The 26,489-nt window shown below is 31.4% G+C and overlaps 2 protein-coding genes across 3 annotated transcripts; one reads left to right on the top strand and one right to left on the bottom strand.

Moving 5' to 3' along the window:
* Positions 1 to 17,178: 17,178 nt before the first annotated feature.
* On the bottom strand, positions 17,179 to 19,135 carry LOC110824520 (CEN-like protein 2). 2 transcript variants are annotated; one of them, XM_088209321.1, is made up of 4 exons: positions 18,778 to 19,135; positions 18,549 to 18,610; positions 18,180 to 18,220; positions 17,179 to 17,740 (listed from the first exon to the last, which is right to left on the bottom strand). In XM_088209321.1, the coding sequence occupies exons 1-4, from the start codon at positions 18,988 to 18,990 to the stop codon at positions 17,628 to 17,630; spliced, it is 429 nt and encodes a 142-aa protein (XP_088065447.1). In that variant the 5' UTR covers positions 18,991 to 19,135; the 3' UTR covers positions 17,179 to 17,627. The 2 variants fall into 2 exon arrangements, with proteins under 2 accessions (XP_088065447.1, XP_088065446.1); XM_088209320.1 differs by having other exon boundaries at positions 17,187 to 17,745; positions 18,778 to 19,134.
* A 2,411-nt stretch (positions 19,136 to 21,546) lies between these two features.
* LOC110825174 (uncharacterized) lies at positions 21,547 to 26,146 on the top strand. The gene is made up of 3 exons (XM_088209106.1): positions 21,547 to 22,451; positions 22,538 to 22,794; positions 24,439 to 26,146. The coding sequence occupies exons 1-3, from the start codon at positions 22,364 to 22,366 to the stop codon at positions 24,502 to 24,504; spliced, it is 411 nt and encodes a 136-aa protein (XP_088065232.1). The 5' UTR covers positions 21,547 to 22,363; the 3' UTR covers positions 24,505 to 26,146.
* The last annotated feature ends 343 nt before the right edge of the window (positions 26,147 to 26,489 follow it).

The following is a 26,489-nucleotide window of genomic DNA, read 5'->3' on the forward strand; positions in this document are numbered from 1 at the left end:
GTGTGTATGTGAAGAACCTTTTCATGACTTTAATTTGGAAGGAGAGAGAAGATGAAGAGAAAGAGTGGCGAGATTGAGAGATAAATCTTTTGAGGTTATAATATTTTCTACGCTTTATTCGCTGTAGTCATACCTATTTAAAGGCTACAATGGTGGGAAGAGGAGTGTTTAACATTGAAGAATGTTTGAAAGTTGCAACTGCAACGATGGCCAACAAGACGATCGGGTAAAAGGCCCCGATCTGTTGACCTCCTTAATAGGGCAGAAGCCTTCTGGTTTGGGTGATTCTGTTGATCTCCATGTAAGAGAAGTCTATCTCAAAACTAGAGAGTAGAAACTCTTGAAGTGATTCTGGTTTAGATATCTTGTGTAGTTTTTCTTGGTACAGATAAAACCCTTTGGTGGTGCTGCTATTGTCTGTCAAATTTACTAACTTTTTTCGGGTGTTTTGCTGATTTCCCTATGGCTTTTGTCATGGCTGTATGGCTGATATTGTCTTGTATTCTGTTTTTTAGTTAGAGAAAAGTTGCTTTTAGTTCTTAAGGAAAAAATAGAAGTCTGCAAAAAAAAAAAAAGGCTGCCGTAGGTGTAGCATTAAAGTTTTCTATAGTGTTCAGATAATACTCTTTATATGTTTGACAAGAAAGGCCATGAATGAAGCACCACTACCCACCCTTACCTTGAAATGAGATCAGAAAAAAGGAAGATATCTTTCTCTTTCTATCAAGGAAGAGAAACCTAGTATTCATGTGAACACTTGTGGTTTTTAGCACAATTCTACGTCATGCAACCTAGTAATCATGTGAACACTTGTGTTTTTTAGCACAATTCTATATCATGCTTATTGCTTGGCAACTTCCTATTTTGGTTTAAGATAATCTCTAATCTTGATTAGAACAAGTACAACATGGTTTCAAATTATCTCCAATCTTGAAGTTAACCTTTCGTTTCCCCATCAGTTTAGAGAGAGAAGAATTTCTTTTTCCAGGATTCTTTTGAAGGTGATATGAGAAAAATTAGAACTCTTTTTTCTGATTTCATTTCAAGGTTATAGGTCTTTGAAGAAAAAAATTAGAAAAAGAATACTCCTGCAAATTCCTTCTTCTCAGTCTAATTTTTGATGGACTGGTTTGGACTCTTTCAAAGAGAACCCAGCAATCTCTTTGAGTTAGAGAAGTGCGGAAAAACTTAGCCTGAATTTTATGCCTGTCATTTTATTCTTTCACTAACACCTTTTGTGGGTTACAAGAGAGCATAGATTACAGGACAATTAGGCAAAAATAATTGCCAGCAGAAACCCAAAAACTGCTCCTAGGAAAACTAGAAAGAAATTGACATAGCTAAATGTTTAAAATTTTAAAAATAAAACTGAAACAGAAGAGTTAATAGATCTGGCATTTAGTACCTGCATCTATTGCAACTGAAAATTTTACAACGCGAGGAACCAGATGATATTGCTATATTTGAGATAATGTTACTATAAAATCTTAACTCTGTATTAGATGGTGGGCTTAAACTTATTGAGGAGGAGAAAATATTACGACTACTGTTCTTCTAAGAATGTCACTGTAAATGCACCTGTGTTCATGCACGTACAAACACACAACACCATGTTCCATTGTGCCTTGAGTGGAGACTTGGTTTGTGATTCCTGCTAGGCTTGAGATTTGAGAATGGGAGCAAGGGCTGAGACTCTGCTCGTGACCCATGCTTGGACCCTATCTGGAATCGGGCCCTAGTCCTTGATCCTGGGGAGCAAGGCATGGGATCATGATCTGGAACAAGCAAGTTAGGTTGTGCTTTTGGTTGAACTGTGCCCCAAGTGGATTCTTGGAATTATCTTGATCTGAGCCCTGCTGAGTTCGGACTTTCCTTGCACAGGTCATATGTGGTGCTGAGCCTGAATTGGGTTTTGCTTGTGTTGAACTAAGTAAGGCTCTGGATCATGTCCTGGATATAGCTATGCCTGTGCCTGAGATGAATTGGAAAGAATTAAGGAGTGGTAGGGCCATAGAGAAATTTATAACAAAAAAAGAAGTTGAGGAGGGTGTTTTGAGGAAAAAAAAAATTAATCCTTAGTTTTGGTGCGGACATTAAATCAGGAGACCACTGGTTTTAACGTTGACAGTTCGTGCAACTCGCAACTGCAAAACGCACAACTGCAAAACAAGACATTTGATACTTCTTTCTTTTTCAAATGGAAGAGAACAACTAATCAGATCAGATGTACTCATTTTGGAATGGTTGGAACAGTTTGTAGGGTCTTATAGTTTAGTTCTTGTTTGTTTACGTATTCTAGCCATTCTACAAATTGAACGTTTTAGTAGTGAGGTAGTTACTGGTTTGGTCTACTTCTATTGAATGTCTTATTATGGTTTTGGTGGGTGTGTATATTAGGTCACAAACAGCTCCTCTATGGACATGTATTATCGAGTTAACCAGTTTTCTGTTATCAGTAGGTTTCCAAATCTTTAAACCTATTATTTTATTAGAGGTTGCTGGATCTTGTATGCCTAAATCCAACTGCTAGGGGATGGAATGAAGCAAAAAAACCTTCAAATTTCTACTTTTTGGTTATTTTTATAATAGGACTCTCATATGAATTTGTTTTTGATCTCTTTATTGGATATTTATTAGAGTTATATTTTAGAAAAAAATCACGAATTTTCGGTAAAATTCGTGTTTAACTTCTTGAATCAGTCTCGTAGTTATTGAATAAAAAATTTTCTATTTGTTAATATGAGCTGCAGACCACTGATCCACAGCCTCAATGCATGAAACTATGAACTTTTTTTACCCCCCCTTGGGTCACAAAAATGCTTGGGTCAGCAATACGTTATGATGGATGTAGTAGGAGTAGGTAAAGATGAGTTACGCTTCGGAAAATCAAGATCCATTGTGATTGGTAAAGATTTGTTGAACAGCGTTCTACTTCCCACCTTCCCGTCCAATACCCACAAAATTGATCAACTATATATGTATATATGTTCAACATTCTAAAGATTCATAACATAAACTTGCATCTCCTCGCAAGTCAGAACAATGTCTTCTGCTTTGGTAAACAATCCTACGCTAGGAATAATAGCTAACCGAGATGGTATGGCAGAATCGGATATGGAAGACGAAGAGGAGCTATTTGAAATTAATCTTGAGACCGTCAACAACATTCCACCACCCCATTACTGGGAAAGCTACTTCACTGCAACTGGGAGTGCACTTCTTGCCAACTGTCTGTTGCCGATTGCTGATGTTTCTAGCGCAGTTCCGGCCATGTCTAAAGCTTGTAACATGTTGGAGATGGAAGGACTTCCAAATTTTGTTTTCGCTGCGGAATCCGCAAATGTGATACCATTTTCAGCGAAATTTCTTTGGAACACCACTGGGTTACAACACAGTGAATTAGGAGCATGAAATTTTGATTTCTTGGTTGGTGGAGTTAATGCAGATTTGCAGACAATTATACGCGCACAAAAGCCGGTTTTCAGATGACAACAGTATGAGAGAAGTTAATCAAGGGGTTATATTGGAACTGAGTGAAGTATTTTTAAGTAAAATAAAAGAGTTTTAAAGTGAAATTTCTCTCCTATATGTTTCTTTAATCATATATTTTCCTTTTGTTTACATTCAAATTTATGTATAAATTATTTAATTAAACAATAAACTATATATGTATTATTAAATTAATATAATTATTTATCATAAAATATCTATATTATTAAGTTATTGTTACTGTGACTGTTCTGTACATCTGTGTTAATCTTTCTTAGCTCTTTTAGTGAGTTGGTCACCACAATTATAGTTGTACACGGCTGAACTAATTTTACAAATTATACATAATTTAAGAAAAACATGATAGTTTTAAAAAATAATTTTGATTAATTAATTAAATTAATATATTAATAATATTTTTATTATTTAGTTTAATTAATTAATTACATTCATCTTTTAGAATTTTTTTAAACACTAAAATATTACAAAATTATTTTATTTTTATTTAAAAATAGAAAAAATTAAACATTTAAAATAAATTATAATGAACAAATATGGATAATCATAGCATATTAGGTATGAAGCTATACAATATATTTTTCCTCATACCAACAGGAGATCCAGAATTAACGTGTCGTACAGGTAGGTGCGGGACAATTGATTTGGAGTTTGGACTAAATTGGAGGGAACAAATCCAAACCTGTCTGATTGATAATTGACCAAAATGCAGTCTGAGTGGCCAATAAAAGACAATAAAATATTTACCATTAACTTCCCCATTATGTACGGATACAAAATTATTGCAATAAAAGTTTTGCCATTCTCTCTTTTTTTTTTCTTCTATTTTTAAATAAAATAAAATATAGGGTTTGGTTTTAATCATTATTTAGTGAAAAAATATATTGCATTATTCAAAATTTTTAATAAAATTGTCCGATTTTTCGTTATCAGTAATTAAGATTTTTATATACTGTTTAAATATTACGAATTTAAATTTTATTGAGAATATAAAATTTTTTATTTTACGAGTGTTATGAATTTTATATTACTTGAATCATAATACTTGATTTGATAAGATTTGTATTTCGGTTTATTAATTTATTAATATAATTATAATAAATAAATTAAATTTTATCTTAATAAATTATAATATATCTAAAAATATATATATATTTTTTGATAACTATAATATTTTTTACTAAAACAATAATTTGGATAAGACTGAATTTCTCAATTCTCCTTCCCTGTGCTCATAATTTTACTTCTACATAATATTAGACAAACAAAAATTCTCATTACTAAGTTAACTTTTGTGCACTCATTGTATAATATTATATCTTAATACAAAATACAAATATTTATCAGTTCGATATTAAATTAAATTAAATTAAATATTGATTAACTGTGAGATTCTGATTTAAAATTAAATATACTTAAATTTATTTTTTTTAAAATTAATTAAAAATAATATAAAAACTAAAAATTATTTCATATTTTTTTTTATAATTTCAGTCTAAATACATCTATTTCGAGTTTGGATTAAGAGTAAACCAATATATACTAATTTTTTTTTTTTTTGGGTCCTTTTATACCCATACCAAGGATCATCATGTCAAACAATATTAGGTCAAATTTGGCACGGACTGGTCCAGTTTTCCAACCCAAATAGAATTGGAACACCCCTAAGACTGGCAATTATTTTTGGCTATCTTTTTAGACCTCTAGATTACAGTAAATAGAGTAATAGATATCTAAACAACTTGACAAAATTGTACAACATTTGGGTAGCTCTTTGAAGAATTCCAATTACAGCATACTAGTATCTTTTGGAGTAAACTACTAAAACAACCGTATCTCCTAAATACAGAAACAAAAATACTATATATAGTAACCTATGATATAGAATTACAGGTACTTGCATGCCCAAAATATATATATTCATTCAGCAAGGAAAGGAAGGATATTGTAAATGGGTGTGTATATTTGCAAGATTTATATACATGGGGGACACAGTTAATAACCAAGAAAAGAAAGGTGGGATGATGTGATGGCAAAGCAATGTATATATATGTGCATATATAGTACTGTAAAAAGTAAAAACACTGAGCTAGTTCTGAAATAAGGAGGGTGGATAATAATTAAGATGATGGTGAAGAAAGCAATGTGTTAGTAGACGTGTGCTGTTATGATTGGTCTGTTAGAAAAGAAGAGCACCTCACCCACAAATTCTAAATCAGAGATATAAAAGTACGTGTGCATTTATCCTTTTATAGAGATCAGATAAAGTTAAAGAAAAGATCCCTAGCCAAAGCCAGAGCCAGAACCAGAACCAGAACCAGAGCCATCCAGAACATGCACCCAAAAATGATGATGATCATCTTTAAATAATTAGATTAAGTAGTTTTTTTTTTCTTCACAAAAATTGGGTAGCTTTTATTTTTTCTTGTTAACTATGATTATCAGGGGAACAATACATAAATCCAAAGATGCTCAGAATCCTTTTGATTACTAGATTGAGAATTACATTCATAGATACATATAGAATTTTGTGGAAAGCCCTATTTGATGAAAGTTGTATGTACAATTTGGAGGGAGATCTTTTATATATTTTGAAGGCATAACGATCTGGATTGTAATAATTGCACTCAAAATTTAGTTCGAAATAAAATTTTCTCATTTACAAAATATACATATAATTAAAAAATTATTTTGATTTTAATTAAATTTTTTTAAAAATAAATGAATTAGAGATGAAATTGAAAGCAATTTTGAAGAAAGGGGTTTAATAATTGAGAATAAAATGGGTAGTTTTGAAAGAAAATTTAAAAATGAGGGGACAAATCGTAAAAAAAAAAAAGAAGTTTGGCCATGTGAGATGGCCTAGTCAGCAGTCACAACGAACCAAAATATGCCGCGTGGCAAACATGTTGACATCGTACCATGCGGGAGGCAACGCAGGCGATTCGTGTGCCTGACGATCCGACGGTTCAGAGCACACCCAACACGCATGGACGACCTAAATGTGTTTCCTCTTCAGGCGTGATCGGACAGATAGAATTGATTGCGATGGACGATCCAGATTCGTCCATGCAATCAGCCTAAATAAAAAATCATCGAACGATCCTTCTCGTTCCACATCGATTCAAATGAGCGGCCTGGATTGAATGAAAATAAGTATTTAAACTCTTCTTTGTAGGGAATCAAAACCCTAGCTGACAGAGTGGTAACTGGAGAAGAAGAAGAAGGGCAGTTGGGCGAAGAACCAGACGCTAGAGAAGGAGGCCGACCACTGTTGTCGCTGCACTGGAGCCACTACCAACACCAAAATAGGTATTTTTTCCCTTCCCACTTGGAATTCGATCCCGAGCCTCCATATGCCCAAATCAGAGCCAAAGGGTTGATGGTTGAGTTAGAAACCGTGGGTAAAACTCGACTAAGTCGCCGCAGCCAAAACCTAAAATCCTTTTTGATGACCCCCTTTCTGTTTTTCGTTTCACGTGATTTTGTGACCATCGTATCCATTGTCCTTTTCTGGTGCAAGTTAGTCGAAAAAAAACCCCAGCCGCAAAGGAGAACTGGTGGAGCCGCCACACCCGAGGACTCCCCGCCAGTAAGTTTCAATTTTTTGCCTTTTCTGACCAACCGAGACTTCCTAACCCATTTTTCCGCATGTTTATGCATAAAATCGGCTTAAACTGGTCGAAACCGGGAATGTCAAGGCGAACTGACGCCGTGGATAGCAGAGTCGTGCTAAAACCCTAAATTTTTCCGAAAAGGTTTTAAAATGCTTATTCTGGAATTTCGAGATATTTTTGAATACTTGGCGAGTGTTTTAATTTTCATATTAAAAATTCAGGAAACCCAAAGATCGTCAGGATGTATAGTAGATAGTATAGTATTTCGAACATTAACTCGGGGTAAGAATCCCTCATCATATTCTCTGTTACGTAAATTGAAGGTTAATAATCCATAATACTGTGTTTTGTGAAAATTAGAAAACTCTAAGAATAATTATATGTCACTACTGGAGGCGGAACCGATCAGTTCATATTTGCCTTTGTTTACTGTTTAGTTTACCTGTACTGCTTAAAATGCTTACTATTATATTGTGTGAATTAAATTGATAGACTTAATTATTCTCTTGGTTATTTGAGTTAACTCACTGCATATCCCCCATTTGTTGGTTCATTTTGCAATAAATATTCAATTATATTTTCTGATGTACGTATCGTTTATTTGCATGACCTACTATTGATATGTAAATATAAGTTATTGGTATATAACTAGTTATCAGTTTATGCTTGGAATCTATGTAAGAAAGAATTATTGGGTACTCTATGAAAAGACGAACGGACTTGATACATAGAGAACCCTACTGTGGACATTATCTCAGTCGAACGGGACTTAGAAGTCCCATATCAGAAGGGTTTAGAAAATCTGGTTCACCCTCATACCGAACGGGGTATCGAAGAGATAGATGTTTAGCGCCCATACCAGACGGGGTATGAAGATGAACGAGTTAATTGACAAATTTAGATATTGCGTTCACGAATAGAAAAATATCCATATGGACCTTCAGGGGTTTCAATAAACAGGTAAAAAAGAAAATTGCAGTTCTTGCTCATTTGTAAATGAAATTGTAATGTTATATGAGTAATTATCTTTATAGGCTGATTTTAAAAAACTCGTAACGATAAGTATGTAATAAATTATTTTCTTTACATTAATCGAATTTACTTAAATTAAATGCTCTATTAGTTGTTTTATATTTTTTTAATAACTTTTGATTTACGTATCAGTAATGATAAGTATGTAATAAATTGTTGTTTTGTGTTTTCTACTGCCCTTTGATTTTTCGGATCAGTGGTAAGTGTTGATATTCTTACTGAGCTAGTTTAGCTCACCCTTTATTATTAACAATTTCATATCACGACGATCAAGACCCGGATCCTGAACAACAAGAAAACTAGTTAGGAGATTTCCTCTCTGCTTCTCCAGTTTTGAGCAGAGGTCGATCACATTTATTTTCTTTATTAGTCATTTTCATTTAAGTTTTTCAAGGGTATTCCCGTAATCTTATTGGACATTTAAAGTAAACTGTGTAAGGAATGTAACCCTAAACTCTAAATTGTTTATGCTAAAATATAAATTTCAGTATATTTTTGTTATGCTACTTCTGGGTTATATTCTCGGCATCTCAAGTATGGGTTTGGGCTTTTACATAAAAACTTTCATTTAATTTTATATTTATTTACTTCTAAAAATTCTATTTTTTCTATTTAAATAATGTACGAAATAAAAGTATGACACCAGTGAGTTCCACTGTTCCTTTAACCAAAGCATTTAGTAATCCGTTTGGTATTTTGAAATTGACCATCTTCAACCTAGAGTTTGCTACTATTACTAGTCTTGTTATTGCCTTTTTTATGAACAAAACTCCAATATATTTAAGAAATTGTAGGCGCAAGACTCCAATATAAAAAAAAAACTCCAACGTTGAAATAATACGTATATACACGTGTCCATATATTAGCGATTTGTCTTGTGTGTGTTGTAAGTCATTATGGAGGGAAATATTTGTGCTTAAGATGTGAAAAGACCTTATTAATTGATGCTAATACATATAAGAAATTATTAAATGCAATGAATTAATTAACATCAAAATTGAAGAAGAAACTGAAAAATTTAATGCTAAAATAAATTGTGTTCTTTCTTGTCGTGTATAAATAGAATTTTTCTTTCTCTAATTGTAACTATCTCAAAGATAATAAGCAACCCAAGAGTAGATAAAACTAGAGTTTAGCTAATTATTAAATACAATGGCAGGACGCAGCTCAGATTATTTTTATATGATTTTGTTTATCACAAGTGCTTTAATGCTAATTTCTCATGTATTTGCGCAAGAAGAATTGATTGAGAAATACGGATGTGCATCAAAGATGACTGCACATTGTGGAAATGAGATCTATTCAGCTCTATTTGATATAGGAACAATTACCGGTGATTGTTGTTTGACACTCGTAGAAATGAATAAAATCTGTCACGATGCTTTTGTTGAGGAAATTCTCGACGACCCTACTATTAAAGGAGACAGGTCTAAAATTCTTGCGAATGGCAAGAAAATCTGGGAGGATTGTGCTTTAGTTGCTGCTAATTCGCCTCATTAAATACGTGTATAAATTATCCATGTTATATATATACAACAATTGATTATTATAATGTAAAATTCTTATAAAAAATATTTTTAATTATTGGATCGAATTATTAAATTTCATCATAGTTTTGCTCTCAAGAATTCTTTTTTTTTTTCATAGTATTTAGAAAAATTATATCTCTGAGTCCATTAAATAATAGGGTTGAAATTAATAGGCAAAATTATCTCCTCACTTGCATCGTGGCATTATCCATAGTTTTTGGATAATTTCTAAAGTCACGAGAAGATTCGTAAAAAAAAAAGAAAAAGAAAAATGAAATTCACAAGCATATGTCTATTTGCATCTAGATGGATTATGTAAAAATATATTATTCTTTCTTTAAGATATATTGTGTATCTCCAATGTCAAATCATTATCTACATAATTGTGAGAGGAAATCTACTTATAAGCAAGCTTTGGCTTATAGCTTCTTATTCGAATTCTTACATTAATAAATGACATCCAGGAATTTATAGGCGAGTTGAGAAAATATTAACGTTTTCAATTAAACGAGTTTTATTAAGAACGAGCTCCGTTTGTTGTTTTTGTGTTTTCTACAGCCCTTTGATTTTTCGGATCAGTGGTAAGTCGTTGATATTCTTACTGAGCTAGTTTAGCTCATCATTTATTATTAACAATTTCATATCACGACGATCAAGACTCGGATCCTGAACAACAAGAAAACTAGTTAAGAGATTTCCTCTCTGCTTCCCCAGTTTTGAGCAGAGGTCGATCACATTTATTTTCTTTATTAGTCATTTTCATTTAAGTTTTTCAAGAGTATTCGCGTAATCTTATTGGGCATTTAAAGTAAACTGTGTAAGGAATGTAACCCTAAACTCTAAATTGCTTATGCTAAAATATAAATTTCAGTATATTTTTGTTATGCTACTTCTGGGTTATATTCTCGGCATCTCAAGTATGGGTTTGGGCTTTTACATAAAAACTTTCATTTAATTTTATATTTATTTACTTCTAAAAATTCTATTTTTTCTATTTAAATAATGTACGAAATAAAAGTATGACACCAGTGAGTTCTACTATTCCTTTAACCAAAGCATTTAGTAATCCGTTTGGTATTTTGAAATTGACCATCTTCAACCTAGAGTTTGCTACTATTACTAGTCTTGTTATTGCCTTTTCTATGAACAAAACTCCAATATATTTAAGAAATTGTAGGCGCAAGACTCCAATATAAAAAAAAAACTCCAACGTTGAAATAATACGTATATACACGTGTCTATATATTAGCAATTTGTCTTGTGTGTGTTGTAAGTCATTATGGAGGGAAATATTTGTGCTTAAGATGTGAAAAGACCTTATTAATTGATGCTAATACATATAAGAAATTATTAAATGCAATGAATTAATTAACATCAAAATTGAAGAAGAAACTGAAAAATTTAATGCTAAAATAAATTGTGTTCTTTCTTGTCGTGTATAAATAGAATTTTTCTTTCTCTAATTGTAACTATCTCAAAGATAATAAGCAACCCAAGAGTAGATAAAACTAGAGTTTAGCTAATTATTAAATACAATGGCAGGACGCAGCTCAGATTATTTTTATATGATTTTGTTTATCACAAGTGCTTTAATGCTAATTTCTCATGTATTTGCGCAAGAAGAATTGATTGAGAAATACGGATGTGCATCAAAGATGACTGCACATTGTGGAAATGAGATCTATTCAGCTCTATTTGATATAGGAACAGTTACCGGTGACTGTTGTTTGACACTCGTAGAAATGAATAAAACCTGTCACGATGCTTTTGTTGAGGAAATTCTCGATGACCCTACTATTAAAGGAGACAGGTCTAAAATTCTTGCGAATGGCAAGAAAATCTGGGAGGATTGTGCTTTAGTTGCTGCTAATTCGCCTCATTAAATACGTGTATAAATTATCCATGTTATATATATATACAACAATTGATTATTATAATGTAAAATTCTTATAAAAAATATTTTTAATTATTGGATCGAATCGTTAAATTTCATCATAGTTTTGCTCTCAAGAATTCTTTTTTTTTTTCATAGTATTTAGAAAAATTATATCTCTGAGTCCAGTAAATAATAGGGTTGAAATTAATAGGCAAAATTATCTCCTCACTTGCGTCGTGGCATTATCCATAGTTTTTGGTTAATTTCTAAAGTCACGAGAAGATTCGTAAAAAAAAAAAGAAAAGGAAAAATGAAATTCACAAGCATATGTCTATTTGCATCTAGATGGATTATGTAAAAATATATTATTCTTTCTTTAAGATATATTGTGCATCTCCAATGTCAAATCATTATCTACATAATTGTGAGAGGAAATCTACTTATAAGCAAGTGTTGGCTAATAGCTTCTTATTCGAATTCTTACCTTAATAAATGACATCCAGGAATTTACAGGCGAGTTGAGAAAATATTAACGTTTTCAATTAAACGGGTTTTATTAAGAACGAGCTCCGTTTGTTGTTTTGTGTTTTCTACAGCCCTTTGATTTTTCGGATCAGTGGCAAGTCGTTGATATTCTTACTAAGCTAGTTTAGCTCACCCTTTATTATTAACAATTTCATATCACGACGATCAAGACCCGGATCCTGAACAACAAGAAAACTAGTTAGAAGATTTCCTCTCTGCTTCCCCAGTTTTGAGCAGAGGTCGATCACATTTATTTTCTTTATTAGTCATTTTCATTTAAGTTTTTCAAGGGTATTTGCGTAATCTTATTGGGCATTTAAAGTAAACTGTATAAGGAATGTAACCCTAAACTCTAAATTGCTTATGCTAAAATATAAATTTCAGTATATTTTTGTTATGCTACTTCTGGGTTATATTCTCGGGATCTCAAGTATGGGTTTGGGCTTTTACATAAAAATTTTCATTTAATTTTATATTTATTTACTTCTAAAAATTCTATTTTTTCTATTTAAATAATGTACGAAATAAAAGTATGACACCAGTGAGTTCCACTGTTCCTTTAACCAAAGCATTTAGTAATCCGTTTGGTATTTTGAAATTGACCATCTTCAACCTAGAGTTTGCTACTATTACTAGTCTTGTTATTGCATTTTCTATGAACAAAACTCCAATATATTTAAGAAATTGTAGGCGCAAGACTCCAATATAAAAAAAAAAAACTCCAACGTTGAAATAATACGTATATACACGTGTCCATATATTAGCAATTTGTCTTGTGTGTTGTAAGTCATTATGGAGGGAAATATTTGTGCTTAAGATGTGAAAAGACCTTATTAATTGATGCTAATACATATAAGAAATTATTAAATGCAATGAATTAATTAACATAAAAAATGAAGAAGAAACTGAAAATTTTAATGCTAAAATAAATTGTGTTCTTTCTTGTCGTGTATAAATAGAATTTCCCTTTCTCTAATTGCAACTATCTCAAAGATAATAAGTAACCCAAGAGTAGATAAAACTAGAGTTTAGCTAATTATTAAATACAATGGCAGGACGCAGCTCAGATTATTTTTATATGATTTTGTTTATCACAAGTGCTTTAATGCTAATTTCTCATGTATTTGCGCAAGAAGAATTGATTGAGAAATACGGATGTGCATCAAAGATGACTGCACATTGTGGAAATGAGATCTATTCAGCTCTATTTGATATAGGAACAATTATCGGTGACTGTTGTTTGACACTCGTAAAAATGAATAAAATCTGTCACGATGCTTTTGTTGAGGAAATTCTCGACGACCCTACTATTAAAGGAGACAGGTCTAAAATTCTTGCGAATGGCAAGAAAATCTGGGAGGATTGTGCTTTAGTTGCTGCTAATTCGCCTCATTAAATACGTGTATAAATTATCCATGTTATATATATACAACAATTGATTATTATAATGTAAAATTCTTATAAAAAATATTTTTAATTATTGGATCGAATTATTAAATTTCATCATAGTTTTGCTCTCAAGAATTCTTTTTTTTTTCATAGTTTTTAGAAAAATTATATCTCTGAGTCCAGTAAATAATAGGGTTGAAATTAATAGGCAAAATTATCTCGTCACTTGCGTCGTGGCATTATCCATAGTTTTTGGTTAATTTCTAAAGTCATGAGAAGATTCGTAAAAAAAAAAAGAGAAAAAGAAAAATGAAATTCACAAGCATATGTCTATTTGCAACTAGATGGATTATGTAAAAATATATTATTCTTTCTTTAAGATATATTGTGCATCTCCAATGTCAAATCATTATCTACATAATTGTGAGAGGAAATCTACTTATAAGCAAGTGTTGGCTTATAGCTTTTTATTCGAATTCTTACCTTAATAAATGACATCAAGGAATTTACAGGCGAATTATAAAAAAATATTAACGTTTTCAGTTAAATGAGTTTTATTAAGAACGAGCTCCGTTTGTTGTTTTGTGTTTTCTACAACCCTTTGATTTTTCGGATCAGTGGTAAGTCGTTAATATTCTTACTGAGCTAGTTTAGCTCACCCTTTATTATTAACAATTTCATATCACGACGATCAAGACCCGGATCCTGAACAACAAGAAAACTAGTTAGAAGATTTCCTTTCTTCTTCCCCAGTTTTGAGCAGAGGTCGATCACATTTATTTTCTTTATTAGTCATTTTCATTTAAGTTTTTCAAGGGTATTCGCGTAATCTTATTGGACATTTAAAGTAAACTGTGTAAAGAATGTAACCCTAAACTCTAAATTGCTTATGCTAAAATATAAATTTCAGTATATTTTTGTTATGCTACTTCTGAGTTATATTCTCAGGATCTCAAGTATGGATTTGGGCTTTTACATAAAAACTTTCATTTAATCTTATATTTATTTACTTTTAAAAATTCTATTTTTTCTATTTAAATAATGTACGAAATAAAAATATGACACCAGTGAGTTCCACTGTTCCTTTAACCAAAGCATTTAGTAATCCGTTTGGTATTTTGAAATTGACCATCTTCAACCTAGAGTTTGCTACTATTACTAGTCTTGTTATTGCCTTTTCTATGAACAAAACTCCAATATATTTAAGAAATTGTAGGCGCAAGACTCCAATATAAAAAAAAAACTCCAACGTTGAAATAATACGTATATACACGTGTCCATATATTAGCGATTTGTCTTGTGTGTGTTGTAAGTCATTATGGAGGGAAATATTTGTGCTTAAGATGTGAAAAGACCTTATTAATTGATGCTAATACATATAAGAAATTATTAAATGCAATGAATTAATTAACATCAAAATTGAAGAAGAAACTGAAAAATTTAATGCTAAAATAAATTGTGTTCTTTCTTGTCGTGTATAAATAGAATTTTTCTTTCTCTAATTGTAACTATCTCAAAGATAATAAGCAACCCAAGAGTAGATAAAACTAGAGTTTAGCTAATTATTAAATACAATGGCAGGACGCAGCTCAGATTATTTTTATATGATTTTGTTTATCACAAGTGCTTTAATGTTAATTTCTCATGTATTTGCGCAAGAAGAATTGATTGAGAAATACGGATGTGCATCAAAGATGACTGCACATTGTGGAAATGAGATCTATTCAGCTCTATTTGATATAGGAACAATTACCGGTGATTGTTGTTTGACACTCGTAGAAATGAATAAAATCTGTCACGATGCTTTTGTTGAGGAAATTCTCGACGACCCTACTATTAAAGGAGACAGGTCTAAAATTCTTGCGAATGGCAAGAAAATCTGGGAGGATTGTGCTTTAGTTGCTGCTAATTCGCCTCATTAAATACGTGTATAAATTATCCATGTTATATATATACAACAATTGATTATTATAATGTAAAATTCTTATAAAAAATATTTTTAATTATTGGATCGAATCGTTAAATTTCATCATAGTTTTGCTCTCAAGAATTCTTTTTTTTTTTCATAGTATTTAGAAAAATTATATCTCTGAGTCCAGTAAATAATAGGGTTGAAATTAATAGGCAAAATTATCTCCTCACTTGCATCGTGACATTATCCATAGTTTTTGGTTAATTTCTAAAGTCACGAGAAGATTCGTAAAAAAAAAAGAAAAAGAAAAATGAAATTCACAAGCATATGTCTATTTGCATCTAGATGGATTATGTAAAAATATATTATTCTTTCTTTAAGATATATTGTGCATCTCCAATGTCAAATCATTATCTACATAATTGTGAGAGGAAATCTACTTATAAGCAAGTGTTGGCTTATAGCTTTTTATTCGAATTCTTACCTTAATAAATGACATCCAGGAATTTACAGGCGAGTTGAGAAAATATTAACGTTTTCAGTTAAACGAGTTTTATTAAGAACGAGCTCCGTTTGTTGTTTTGTGTTTTCTACAGCCCTTTGATTTTTCGGATCAATGGTAAGTCGTTGATATTCTTACTGAGCTAGTTTAGCTCACCCTTTATTATTAACAATTTCATATCACGACGATCAAGACCCGGATCCTGAACAACAAGAAAACTAGTTAGGAGATTTCCTCTCTGCTTCCTCAGTTTTGAGCAGAGGTCGATCACATTTATTTTCTTTATTAGTCATTTTCATTTAAGTTTTTCAAGGGTATTCGCGTAATCTTATTGGGCATTTAAAGTAAACTGTGTAAGGAATGTAACCCTAAACTCTAAATTGCTTATGCTAAAATATAAATTTCAGTATATTTTTGTTATGCTACTTCTGGGTTATATTCTCGGGATCTCAAGAACGTTCTCCTAGCCATCTTAGGCATCTATAATTACTATGTAAGGAATGTAAATCTTAATTATTGTTTACTTCCGTATTTAAGGTATGAATTCGTTTTCTTTAAGTTCTGGGCATTTACATGTACACCGTCTTGGAGAGAGGTTCGGAGATTCTAAATGAATAAATTCAAACTTAAAAAAAATATTTTTCTGATTCTCGAAAAATAAGGGACAAAGGAAATAATTTATCAAATTAGGAGTACTTGAACATTTTATTTGCAACTAAGTCCTTCTCTTGAAGGTTTTAATAGGGATTTGCAGCCTCCAATTAATTACCATAGTTTTCTAAAAATAAAATTAAAAATATGTCTTAAACTCATATTATCACTTTACTTAAAAAAATTTAATATCATATAACATTAATTTTTAAAAAATAAATTAATAGACAAAATTTAGATTAACGTATCAAGACAAAAATTAAGATATAATAACGAAATATGTCAAATCAATTAACGAATTAAGATTAATTGTTGTAGAGTGTAACTATTAAATAAATTTATTTTTTAACGTTTATTTTTAAAATTATTAATTAATTTGAATTATCTATTATTTATAAAATAAATAAGTGTTGAATTTCATTTATAATAATTATAACTATCATCTAAAAGAGAATAAATATTTATACAAAATTCATATTTTTTAGATATAATTTTATCTATTTAAACGCTGATCAGTTGATTAAAAATTTAAATAAATATTTTTTTTTAATCTCATTTAAAATTATTCTGTGACAATAACAGTGAATTCTAAATTTAGCAATTTGTCAAAACTCTTATAAATTTATGACTTATATGTAGATCGATTATCTATATTATACTTGACTAACAATAATCAAATTGACAAACCTTGATTAGAACGGTAGCTAAAGTTTTCGATCACATATCTGATTTCGTTCATATTAAACAGTTCATTTCCTTAGTTATTTATGAGAATTGAGAAATTAGTTCATCAATACTCCAAATAAACTACATAACTTGGTACTTCCTAGAGACTAACAAGATTACAAGTAGAGATACTCAAAAGAGCAGCCATAGCGGAGGGATGAAGTTATTAGAATTATAAAAGCTACCCCAATATTTTTAACTAATTACTAATTGTCCTTAGATTTATATATATATATATATATATATATATATATATTCAAATTAGCGTCTTCTCGCAGCAGTTTCTCGTTGGGCATTAAAGTAAACAGCAGCAACAGGAAGACCAAGATCATTGTCGGCTGCGAAATTGCGAGTACAGAAATTATCCCTTGAAGAAGGAGGGTTCACAGTCTGCCTTTTCTTCTGTTTGAATACAACAAACACGAACCTGTGGATTCCTATGCTCGGCCTTGGAATCTCGTAGCTCACTATCTCCTTTCCTTTTTTTAAATTTTTTTTTTTTATACATTTATAATTAGATATATAGATGTATATATATATTTCAGAGAAAACCCATCTAAATTACAAATAGATAATCAAGTAAAGCATATGTTTATATAATATATATAAATATATAATAATGATATAAGAATATTATATATATTGCAAAAAGAAAATTAACATAAGGTAGAATGGAAAATTAAGTAAAATATCAAGCTTAATTAGTTGTTTTTTTTTTCATAATATCTTTCAATAATTTTTTTTTTTGAAAAAATAAAATATTTTTCAAACTTAAGAGGGAAAAAATTAAAATTTTAATTAAAACTTCATTTTTTTCATTTGGATTAAGAGCCATTATAAATTCGTGTCTATATAATCACAAATAATATACATTTATAAGGGGAAAAAAAATATAGTTAATTGGTAACCCTACCAAATGTTGCATCGGTTGTGCCTGGAATGTTGGTCACCATCCTGTGATTGACAAAAGGAAATTATGTATGATCGGTAAATTTTACCTTTACCGAAAATATACACACACATTTATATGCATACACACACACACACACATATATATACAAGTATCTGGACAACCCAAGTCTGTTTCTTTGGATTCAGCCTGGAGTACATCATACAGTAGGTCGATCGTTAACATATATATATATATATGTGTGTGTGTCTGTCTACATGAAATCATCTAGGGTTACTATCAGATCAGATATAATGCCTGTAAGATATATTACCGTACTTGTGAAACCAGTAAAATTATACTCTTATACATATATATAGTTGTAGGGCGTACCAGTGCAGGTGCTCTCTTAGATAAGGATCACTAGGTCCAGGAACATCTGGATCTGTCATAACCTGCCAGGAAAAACATATATGTAAGTATAGAGAGAGAGCTCCATTATATGTCAGTGGCGAAAGATACACACATGTATAAATTAACCCAGAAACAGAAACATAAAGAAACGTAACTTGTGAAATTAGTACGTATATATATATATATATATATAGATACATATTTATACCAGTGTGAAGAAGGATCTCATGTCACCTCCGTGAATCTCAACCCTAGGTTTGAAACCAAGTGTGGAAGGGAAGATTTCATGGCCATTAGAGACATGCTTGTTGCTGTTGTAAGTTACAGAGATTTTAATGGTGGGACTGAAAGAATCCAGAACGTCTCCCACAACTCTTCCCACAATCAGAGGCTCTGCAACTCTCATAATTCCCTTTTCCATTTCTCTTTCTTCTTCTTCTTAGAAGTAGGAAAAAAAGATAGAAAAGAGGGAAAGAAGACAAAAGAGAAGAAGAAGAGGAAGAAGAAGAATAACTCTTTGTTTTCGGTAATATGTCATTACAAGGGAATGTCTACCTATATTTATAGAGCTTATTCATGAACTACATATATATATCTATATATATATAATAATAATAATAATATTCTCAGGCCGGATGCAGCTAGTTTTGTATGTTAGCTAGCTCTTGAGCAATTGATTGGGATAGTTCAAAATATCGATCAATAATGTTTGTGAAGAAGGAGGGAGTAATTTGTCTGTGTATTGGTAACTAGATTTTTAGCCCCCACCAACCAGTCTCTTTTGCCTGGCACATCAAAAAGAATTTAGATGTGTAGCTTTCATAATTAATTTATATCTCACTAATAATTATAATACATACTAATCCAATTACATGTGTGTGTGTGTACATATATATATATATATATATATATATGTACACAATTAATTTGACAAATGCACAATACAAGATACAAAGATAGTATAAACATATTAACCATCTAATCAAATTCGGAAATTAAAATCAAATAATTAAAATAAAAATACAAATTTTCGAATAACAGGTCAAATCATATAATCATATAATAATACAACATCTTTGGGAGTCTGGGACCCTGGAACTGGTTCTTGATTGGGCTATTTTGTATCTACTTCTCATGCTCATTCAATTAACTATATGATTAATTTTAGATGCCAAGGTCAGAAAATGAACTGTATGTATAACTCTCTATTTGGGTACCCTTAGAAAAACATATACAAGTGGCCATTTTTAAGCATATACATATGGTTTAATCGTAATCAATCATTTTTTTCTTTTCTAGAAAAAGTTTGGAACTAAGATAAATTCTTATAGAATATTAGAGGAAGAGGAAAGTCATCTTTTTCATTTAAGGTAAGTGTTAAACAACTACAGAGTAAAGATATAAAAAGTAACTGAACATTAACTTTTTCTAGGTTCTTCTTGCTTGTAGTGAATATATATATATATATATATATATATATACATATATATAAATAGATATTGATTTCATACATATATATATACATTTTAAAAAATAAACTAATAAAATTCAATAGTTAATACGTTTATTCTTCTATAAGACGTTAGATACATAAATCGTATTGTACTTTTTGTGTGTTCTTATGATGAAAATTGTATTATAATACATTATTGATACATTTTTTTCTATAAAATACTATAAATTTGAGATTTATGGTACATTTTTATTAAAAAATTGTATTATTATACATAATTGATATATTTTTTTAATAATATACTATAAATTTGAGTTAGATTGTTTATTTTTGTATGTTTTTATTAGAAAATCGTATTGTGATACATGATTAATATATTTTTTTCTATAAGGTATTATAAAATTGAGGCCGATTGTGCATTTTTGTGTATTTTTATTAAAAAATTATATTGTTATGCATAGTTGATACGTTTTTTTTATAATATAATTATATTGTGATGTACGATTGATATATATTTTTTTTATAAGATATTATAAATTTAAGTTGAATTGTGCACTCTTATTATTTTTATTAAAAAATATATTGCGATGCATGATTGATATTTTTTTTCTTCTATAAAACCTTACAAATTTGAGTAGGGTTGTAGATTCTTGTGTATTTTTATTAAAAATTTATATTATGATGGATGTTTACGGATCATTAATTATGAAATGTATAGATTAATTAAAAATTTATTTTTAAAATAAAGTTGTGATAATTCTTTTTCATGAATCTCTCACTTCCTAGTTTCCAATCTAATACTAAATAATGATTTGAAAATATATACACCTAGAAAATAAAAAAAAAGAAATTGAAATTGGAATTGGAATTTGTGATTCCACTTCATGGAACCTTCCTTGTATTTACATTAAGGCACTTGCTATTTTCAGAGATTCTTCTGAAACGAGAAGAGGACTTTGATGAGCAGAGCATAATTATAAAGGAGGTTTCCACCCACATGAATTATGTTTTGTCCAGAACTCTGAACATTATTGCTCACTGGTTATTTCAGTGTAAAGGGTTTCACAGCCGGTTCTAACTTTGATCTGCTGAGGAAAAACTCTACACTTCATTTTCCGTTTCTATCCCCCACTTGTACTTTTACATGTTTATTGTATAAATATATGTATATGTACGTGTGTATATCAGTGTGAATATCTAATCTATCCATTCAGAAGACATGTGATGAGGCCTGATAGGCAGTGAAAATATGATGGCAATCAGAGTTTTAGATAAAGATTGAAATCGATAATTTTCTCCTCTTATATTGTAAATCAAATGTCTTTAATTAATTTATATGTGCATATATATATATATAATAGTTTATTAAAAAATTCTTTTATTATGGTTTAATAATACTTTTATACTTTTATAACAATAATAATGAATTAAGCAACTTTTATACTTCAGTCAGCTAATGAAATTATTTTTTTACGAGGAATAAAATTCGATTACATGGTTTAATAATAAATTAAATTACGTTTTAGTACAAATTTGAGAATGTTTGTTCCTCCCAATTGGGTTTCTTTATTCTGAAACTGTTCATGGTATTAGAGCAGATAAGATCCAAATCAGAAATATATTCTTGCTTTAAACAAGTGGGTCTGTGAGAGACAGAAATATGGAAGAAACAAGCAGGGAACGTTCAGGAGTTTAGCTGGAGATCCACGGGGTGCGCGATCTTCCACTGCTGATAACAACGATGATCTATTGTTTCTTCAATCTGCTGATCATCCAGATATGGTTCTTGTTTCTACACCTTTGAATGGAAACAATTATCTTGTGTGGAGTCGTTCAATGAAAATAGCACTTGGTGCTAAGGTCCAACTGGGTTTTTATTGATGGAAAATGTCAGAAGCTAGTGTTGGGATCTGACGATTATGGTAGATGGACTAGAGCTGATTGCACGGTACGTTCTTGGATTTTAACCTCTATCTCTAAAGATATCGTAGATGCATTTCTTTATACCGCTTCAGCCCAAGGAACTTTGGGAGGAATTGAGGGAAAGATTTGGGGAGTGTAATGGTCCTCTTTTGTACCAATTACAATGTCAGATTCGCTCTATATCTCAGGGAAATCAAACTGTAGTTCAGTATTTTACAGAACTTAAGAAATTATGAGATGAACTTCAATGTTTACAGCCATTACCTGAGTGTAGTTGTGGTGCTGCAAAACTGATGACAGATTATAACTGTTCTAGTAAACTAATACAATTTTTGATGAGATTGAGTGAAGGGTATGATCATATCAGAATCAGATTCTGGTTAAGGAACCTCTACCAACTGTAAATAAAGCTTATTCAATGATGTTAAGAGTAGAGAAACAGAGGGAGGTCCATATAGCTTACACAGACAACGGTGACAATGTAGCAATGTTAGCAAGTAATCAAGGTAACAAGAAACTCTTTACTGATTCACGCAATGCTAGTAAGGGAAAACAAGAGCATAAAAAAATTGACAAGTGTTTAATACTTTAGGATGCGCACACTACAATTTCACTGGCCATACTAAGGAAACATGTTTTCATGGGACGCCGGACTGGTACAAAGATCTTATGAAGGCTAGAGGGAAATTAGGTATTAAACAAATTGCTAATTGTGCAGAGGCAACATTGGATACAGAAAAGGGCAGAGATGGTTCATTGTCTATGGAGCTGAATAATAAAATTCAAGAAATAATTCAAAATGAGATGAGAAAATTGTTGAAAGGGAAGAACACTGCTGATGGAACGATGGTAAATCTGGCACACTTCAATGACTTCGCAGATACAACTATTCACAATTTTGCTTTTAATATACTTAGTTTATTAGAGCATGAAAGTTGGATTGTAGATATGGGAGCTTCAAGTCACATGTGTTGTGATATGAAACTCATTGAACAACCAGAACCCACAAAAGCCATAACACCAGTACATTTACCAGATGGATCGATCAAAATTGTTCAACATACAGGCAATGTGCAATTCTCAAATAACGTTGTTTTAACTGAAGTGTTGCCTATTCCAGTATTCCATTATAATCTATTATCAGTAAACAAACTTTCACGAACATTCCTGGCAGTTCGAAAGGTGATTGGAAGGCTTTACATCTTGGATTCCAGTAGTCTAAACCCAGAATTGATATCTTATCACAAAAAATTGTTACTCGAAAATAGTACTCTAAGTTCCTTTCATGTTTCATGTAATAACAATACTGAATCAGTTTCTAATGAAAACTCTTTGCAAGCTGCCTCACTTTAGCACAAGAGACTTGGGCATATTTCACCCACAATCATGTCACACTTGAATTTCATTAATAAAAAAGATTGTTCATTACTGCCTCCTTGTGATGTTTGTCCATTAGCTAAGTAACACAGGTTACCTTTTCCAATTAGTAAAACCAAGTCCACAAGACCTTTTCAACTACTTCATCTTGATGTTGGGGACCCTACAACCAAAAATCTTTGACAGGAGCACAATATTTCCTTACTATTGTTGATGACTTTAGTAGAAGTGTTTGGACTTTCTTATTAGCACATATGTCTCAAGTCACCCACACACTGACAAATTTCTTTAAATTCATTGAGATCCAATTTGATTCTGTCATCCAAAGTGTGAGATCTGATAATGGGACAGAATTCACTAACCAAGAGTGTCATAACTTTTTTTTTTTTTTTTGGAAATGCATTTTACACCAGAAAACTTCTCCTTATACTCCCCAACAAAATGGGGTTCTAGAAAAGAAACATAAACACCTTTTTCAAATTGTAAGAGCCTTGATCTTTCAGTCTCATTTGCCCAAGAATTTTTGGGGGGAGCCATTTTTATTTGCCACCTACATTATTAACAGATTGCCTACTACTTCAGTGAATTGGAGAACCTCGTTTGAACTTCATTTTGGCTATCCTCCTTCATATACTTCATTAAGGTACTTTGGTTGCTTATGCTATGCAATAAACATCATCCCACACAAGGATAAATTTGATCATAGGGCTATAAAGTGTGTGTTTCTTGGTTTTAATGTAGGACAAAAAGCATATAAATTATATGACATTCAATCTAAGAAAATTATTGTTTCCAGGGAAGTCACTTTTTATGAAAATATTTTTCCATATTATTCTATACATGAGTCTACACCATTACTTCTTGTCTCTAGCGCAGATGATTTCCTAGAACTAGATGTTTATCCATCTTCTACACATGATATTCCAACCACATCTTCACCCAGTCAACATGAAAGTCCTGTTACCGTTGATTCTGATCACGCTCCTTTAATTCAATCACTTCGAAGAAGCACTAGGACCAGACTTAAGCCAACTTGGTTGTCTGACTTCGTTTCATCTACTATTCAATCACCATCAGCTGCCATATATGACAATTCATTTTCTGTAGTTTTTGCAGGTCGCCCTTATCCCATCAATACTTACCTTTACGTCGCTAATGCACGTTTCAGTGATCAGTACATGAGTTTTTTAGCAAACATATATGTTCAGAACCATGCTCTTATGAACAAGCCAGTATAAATTCAAAGTGGGTGGATGCTGTGCAAAGTGAATTGGATTCTCTTGGAAAGAACAACACTTGGGTTCTAACTACTTTGCTTGCTAGTAAGAAGGCTATTGGTTGTAAGTAGATATACAAAATTAAGTACTTAGCAGATGGCACAATTGATAGGTTCAAGGCTAAAGTTGTTGCAAAGGGATACAACCAAGTAGCAGGGGTTGATTATTTTGATTTTTTTTCTCCAGTATCCAAGGCAGTGACAGTCAGAATTTTCTTGGCATTAGCAAGTGCAAGAGGCTGGCCCATTTATCAATTAGATATTAACAATGCGTTTCTTCATGATCAATTGCATGAAGAAGCGTATATGATTCCTCCAGATGGTTACACTAAAATGAAAAATAGCCAGGTTTGCAAGCTAATTAAATCCTTGTACGGATTGAAGCAAGCTTCTCGGGAATGGAGCTATGAATTATCCTCACAATTGCAACAATTTGGATTCGTCCAATCTGAAAATGATAATTGTTTATTTGTTAAGAACACTAAGCACTCCTTTACTGCTTTATTTGTATATGTTGACGATGTTTTGGTTACAGGCAATGGTGAGCAGGAGATCGATGCTGTCAATGCATTTTTTGATACTAAGTTCACAATTAAGGACCTTGGCGTTGCCAAATACTTTCTTGGTATATAAATAGCTCGTTCAGAGGCTAGCACCTACTTGAATCAAAGAAAATATATTTTGGACATTCTTGCAGATGTTGGTCTACTTAGTGCAAGACCAGCATGTACTCCCTTGCCCAAAGGTCAATCCTTAGTTGCAGATACAGAGAATCTATTTTCAGATCCGGAACAATAGAGAAGATTAATTGAACGACTTCTATATTTGAACTTCACAAGACCTGATCTTACTTATGTTGTTTGACCTCAGCCAGTATGTTAATGCCCCATCTCAGTCTCATTGGAATGCTAACACTACATGTCTTGAAGTATTTAAAGAATTCACCTTCCAAAGGTCTTTTCCTACAAGCAGAAAATAACTTCTAATTGCATGCTCTCTGTGATGCAGATTGGGCTGCATGTCATGATACAAGGAAGTCCTTGATTGGCTATTGTATTTTCCTCTGATCATCCTTAATGTCCTGAAAAAGTAAAAAGCAGGTCACTGTCTCTCGCTCATCTGCAGAAGCTGAGTATCGCAGCATGGCTGCAACAGTTTGTGAGCTCAAATGGATTATATACTTGTTACATGATTTTGGCATATCTGTCTCTTATCCTATTCCATTTTTCTGTGACAATAAGACAACTCTTCATATCGCTGCTAATTCCGTGAACTTAAGCAGGGCTTCATTCTCCCTCAACACGTTTCCAGTAGGCAGATATCTTCACCAAATCTCTTCCATCTCCTCAGTTTCATTATCTTCCTCCAAGTTGGGATTGGTAGACTTTCACCAATCTCCAACTTGAGGGGGGGGGATGTAGATTATGATGCGCTAGCATACACGACTTCATTTTTTTTTTTTTTTGCAATTTTATTTCAGGTTGTATGGTAGTTTTCTGTGCTGAGATTTTTCCTGTTATTCATTTTGTGCTGGCATTTTTCTTCTCACCATACGGAGTGAAGCAAATATGGGTTGGATATGGTAGCCTTTATTAAGGGACCAAAGAAAGGGAACTTATATAGATTAATTCCACATGCTTTTTAATAAATAAATAAATATATATATAATTTAACTAATTAAGGGTAACATTTTAGCTCATTAATTACTTTAATAATAAGAAATGTAATTCTTTTAAGTTACATTAATATAATTTATCTACATAAAAAAATTATTAAATAATTTCATAAGTTAATGAATTAAATTACAATAAAGAGAAAATTTCGGAGTTTATTACAACAAATCTCATAATTTAGAAACGAAATTAAGAATATCTGAATAATTTTTAATGGC

The sequence above is a fragment of the Carica papaya genome, chromosome 8 (assembly GCF_054855325.1).
Source record: "Carica papaya isolate Zhongbai chromosome 8, ASM5485532v1, whole genome shotgun sequence".
Classification (NCBI taxonomy): domain Eukaryota; kingdom Viridiplantae; phylum Streptophyta; class Magnoliopsida; order Brassicales; family Caricaceae; genus Carica; species Carica papaya.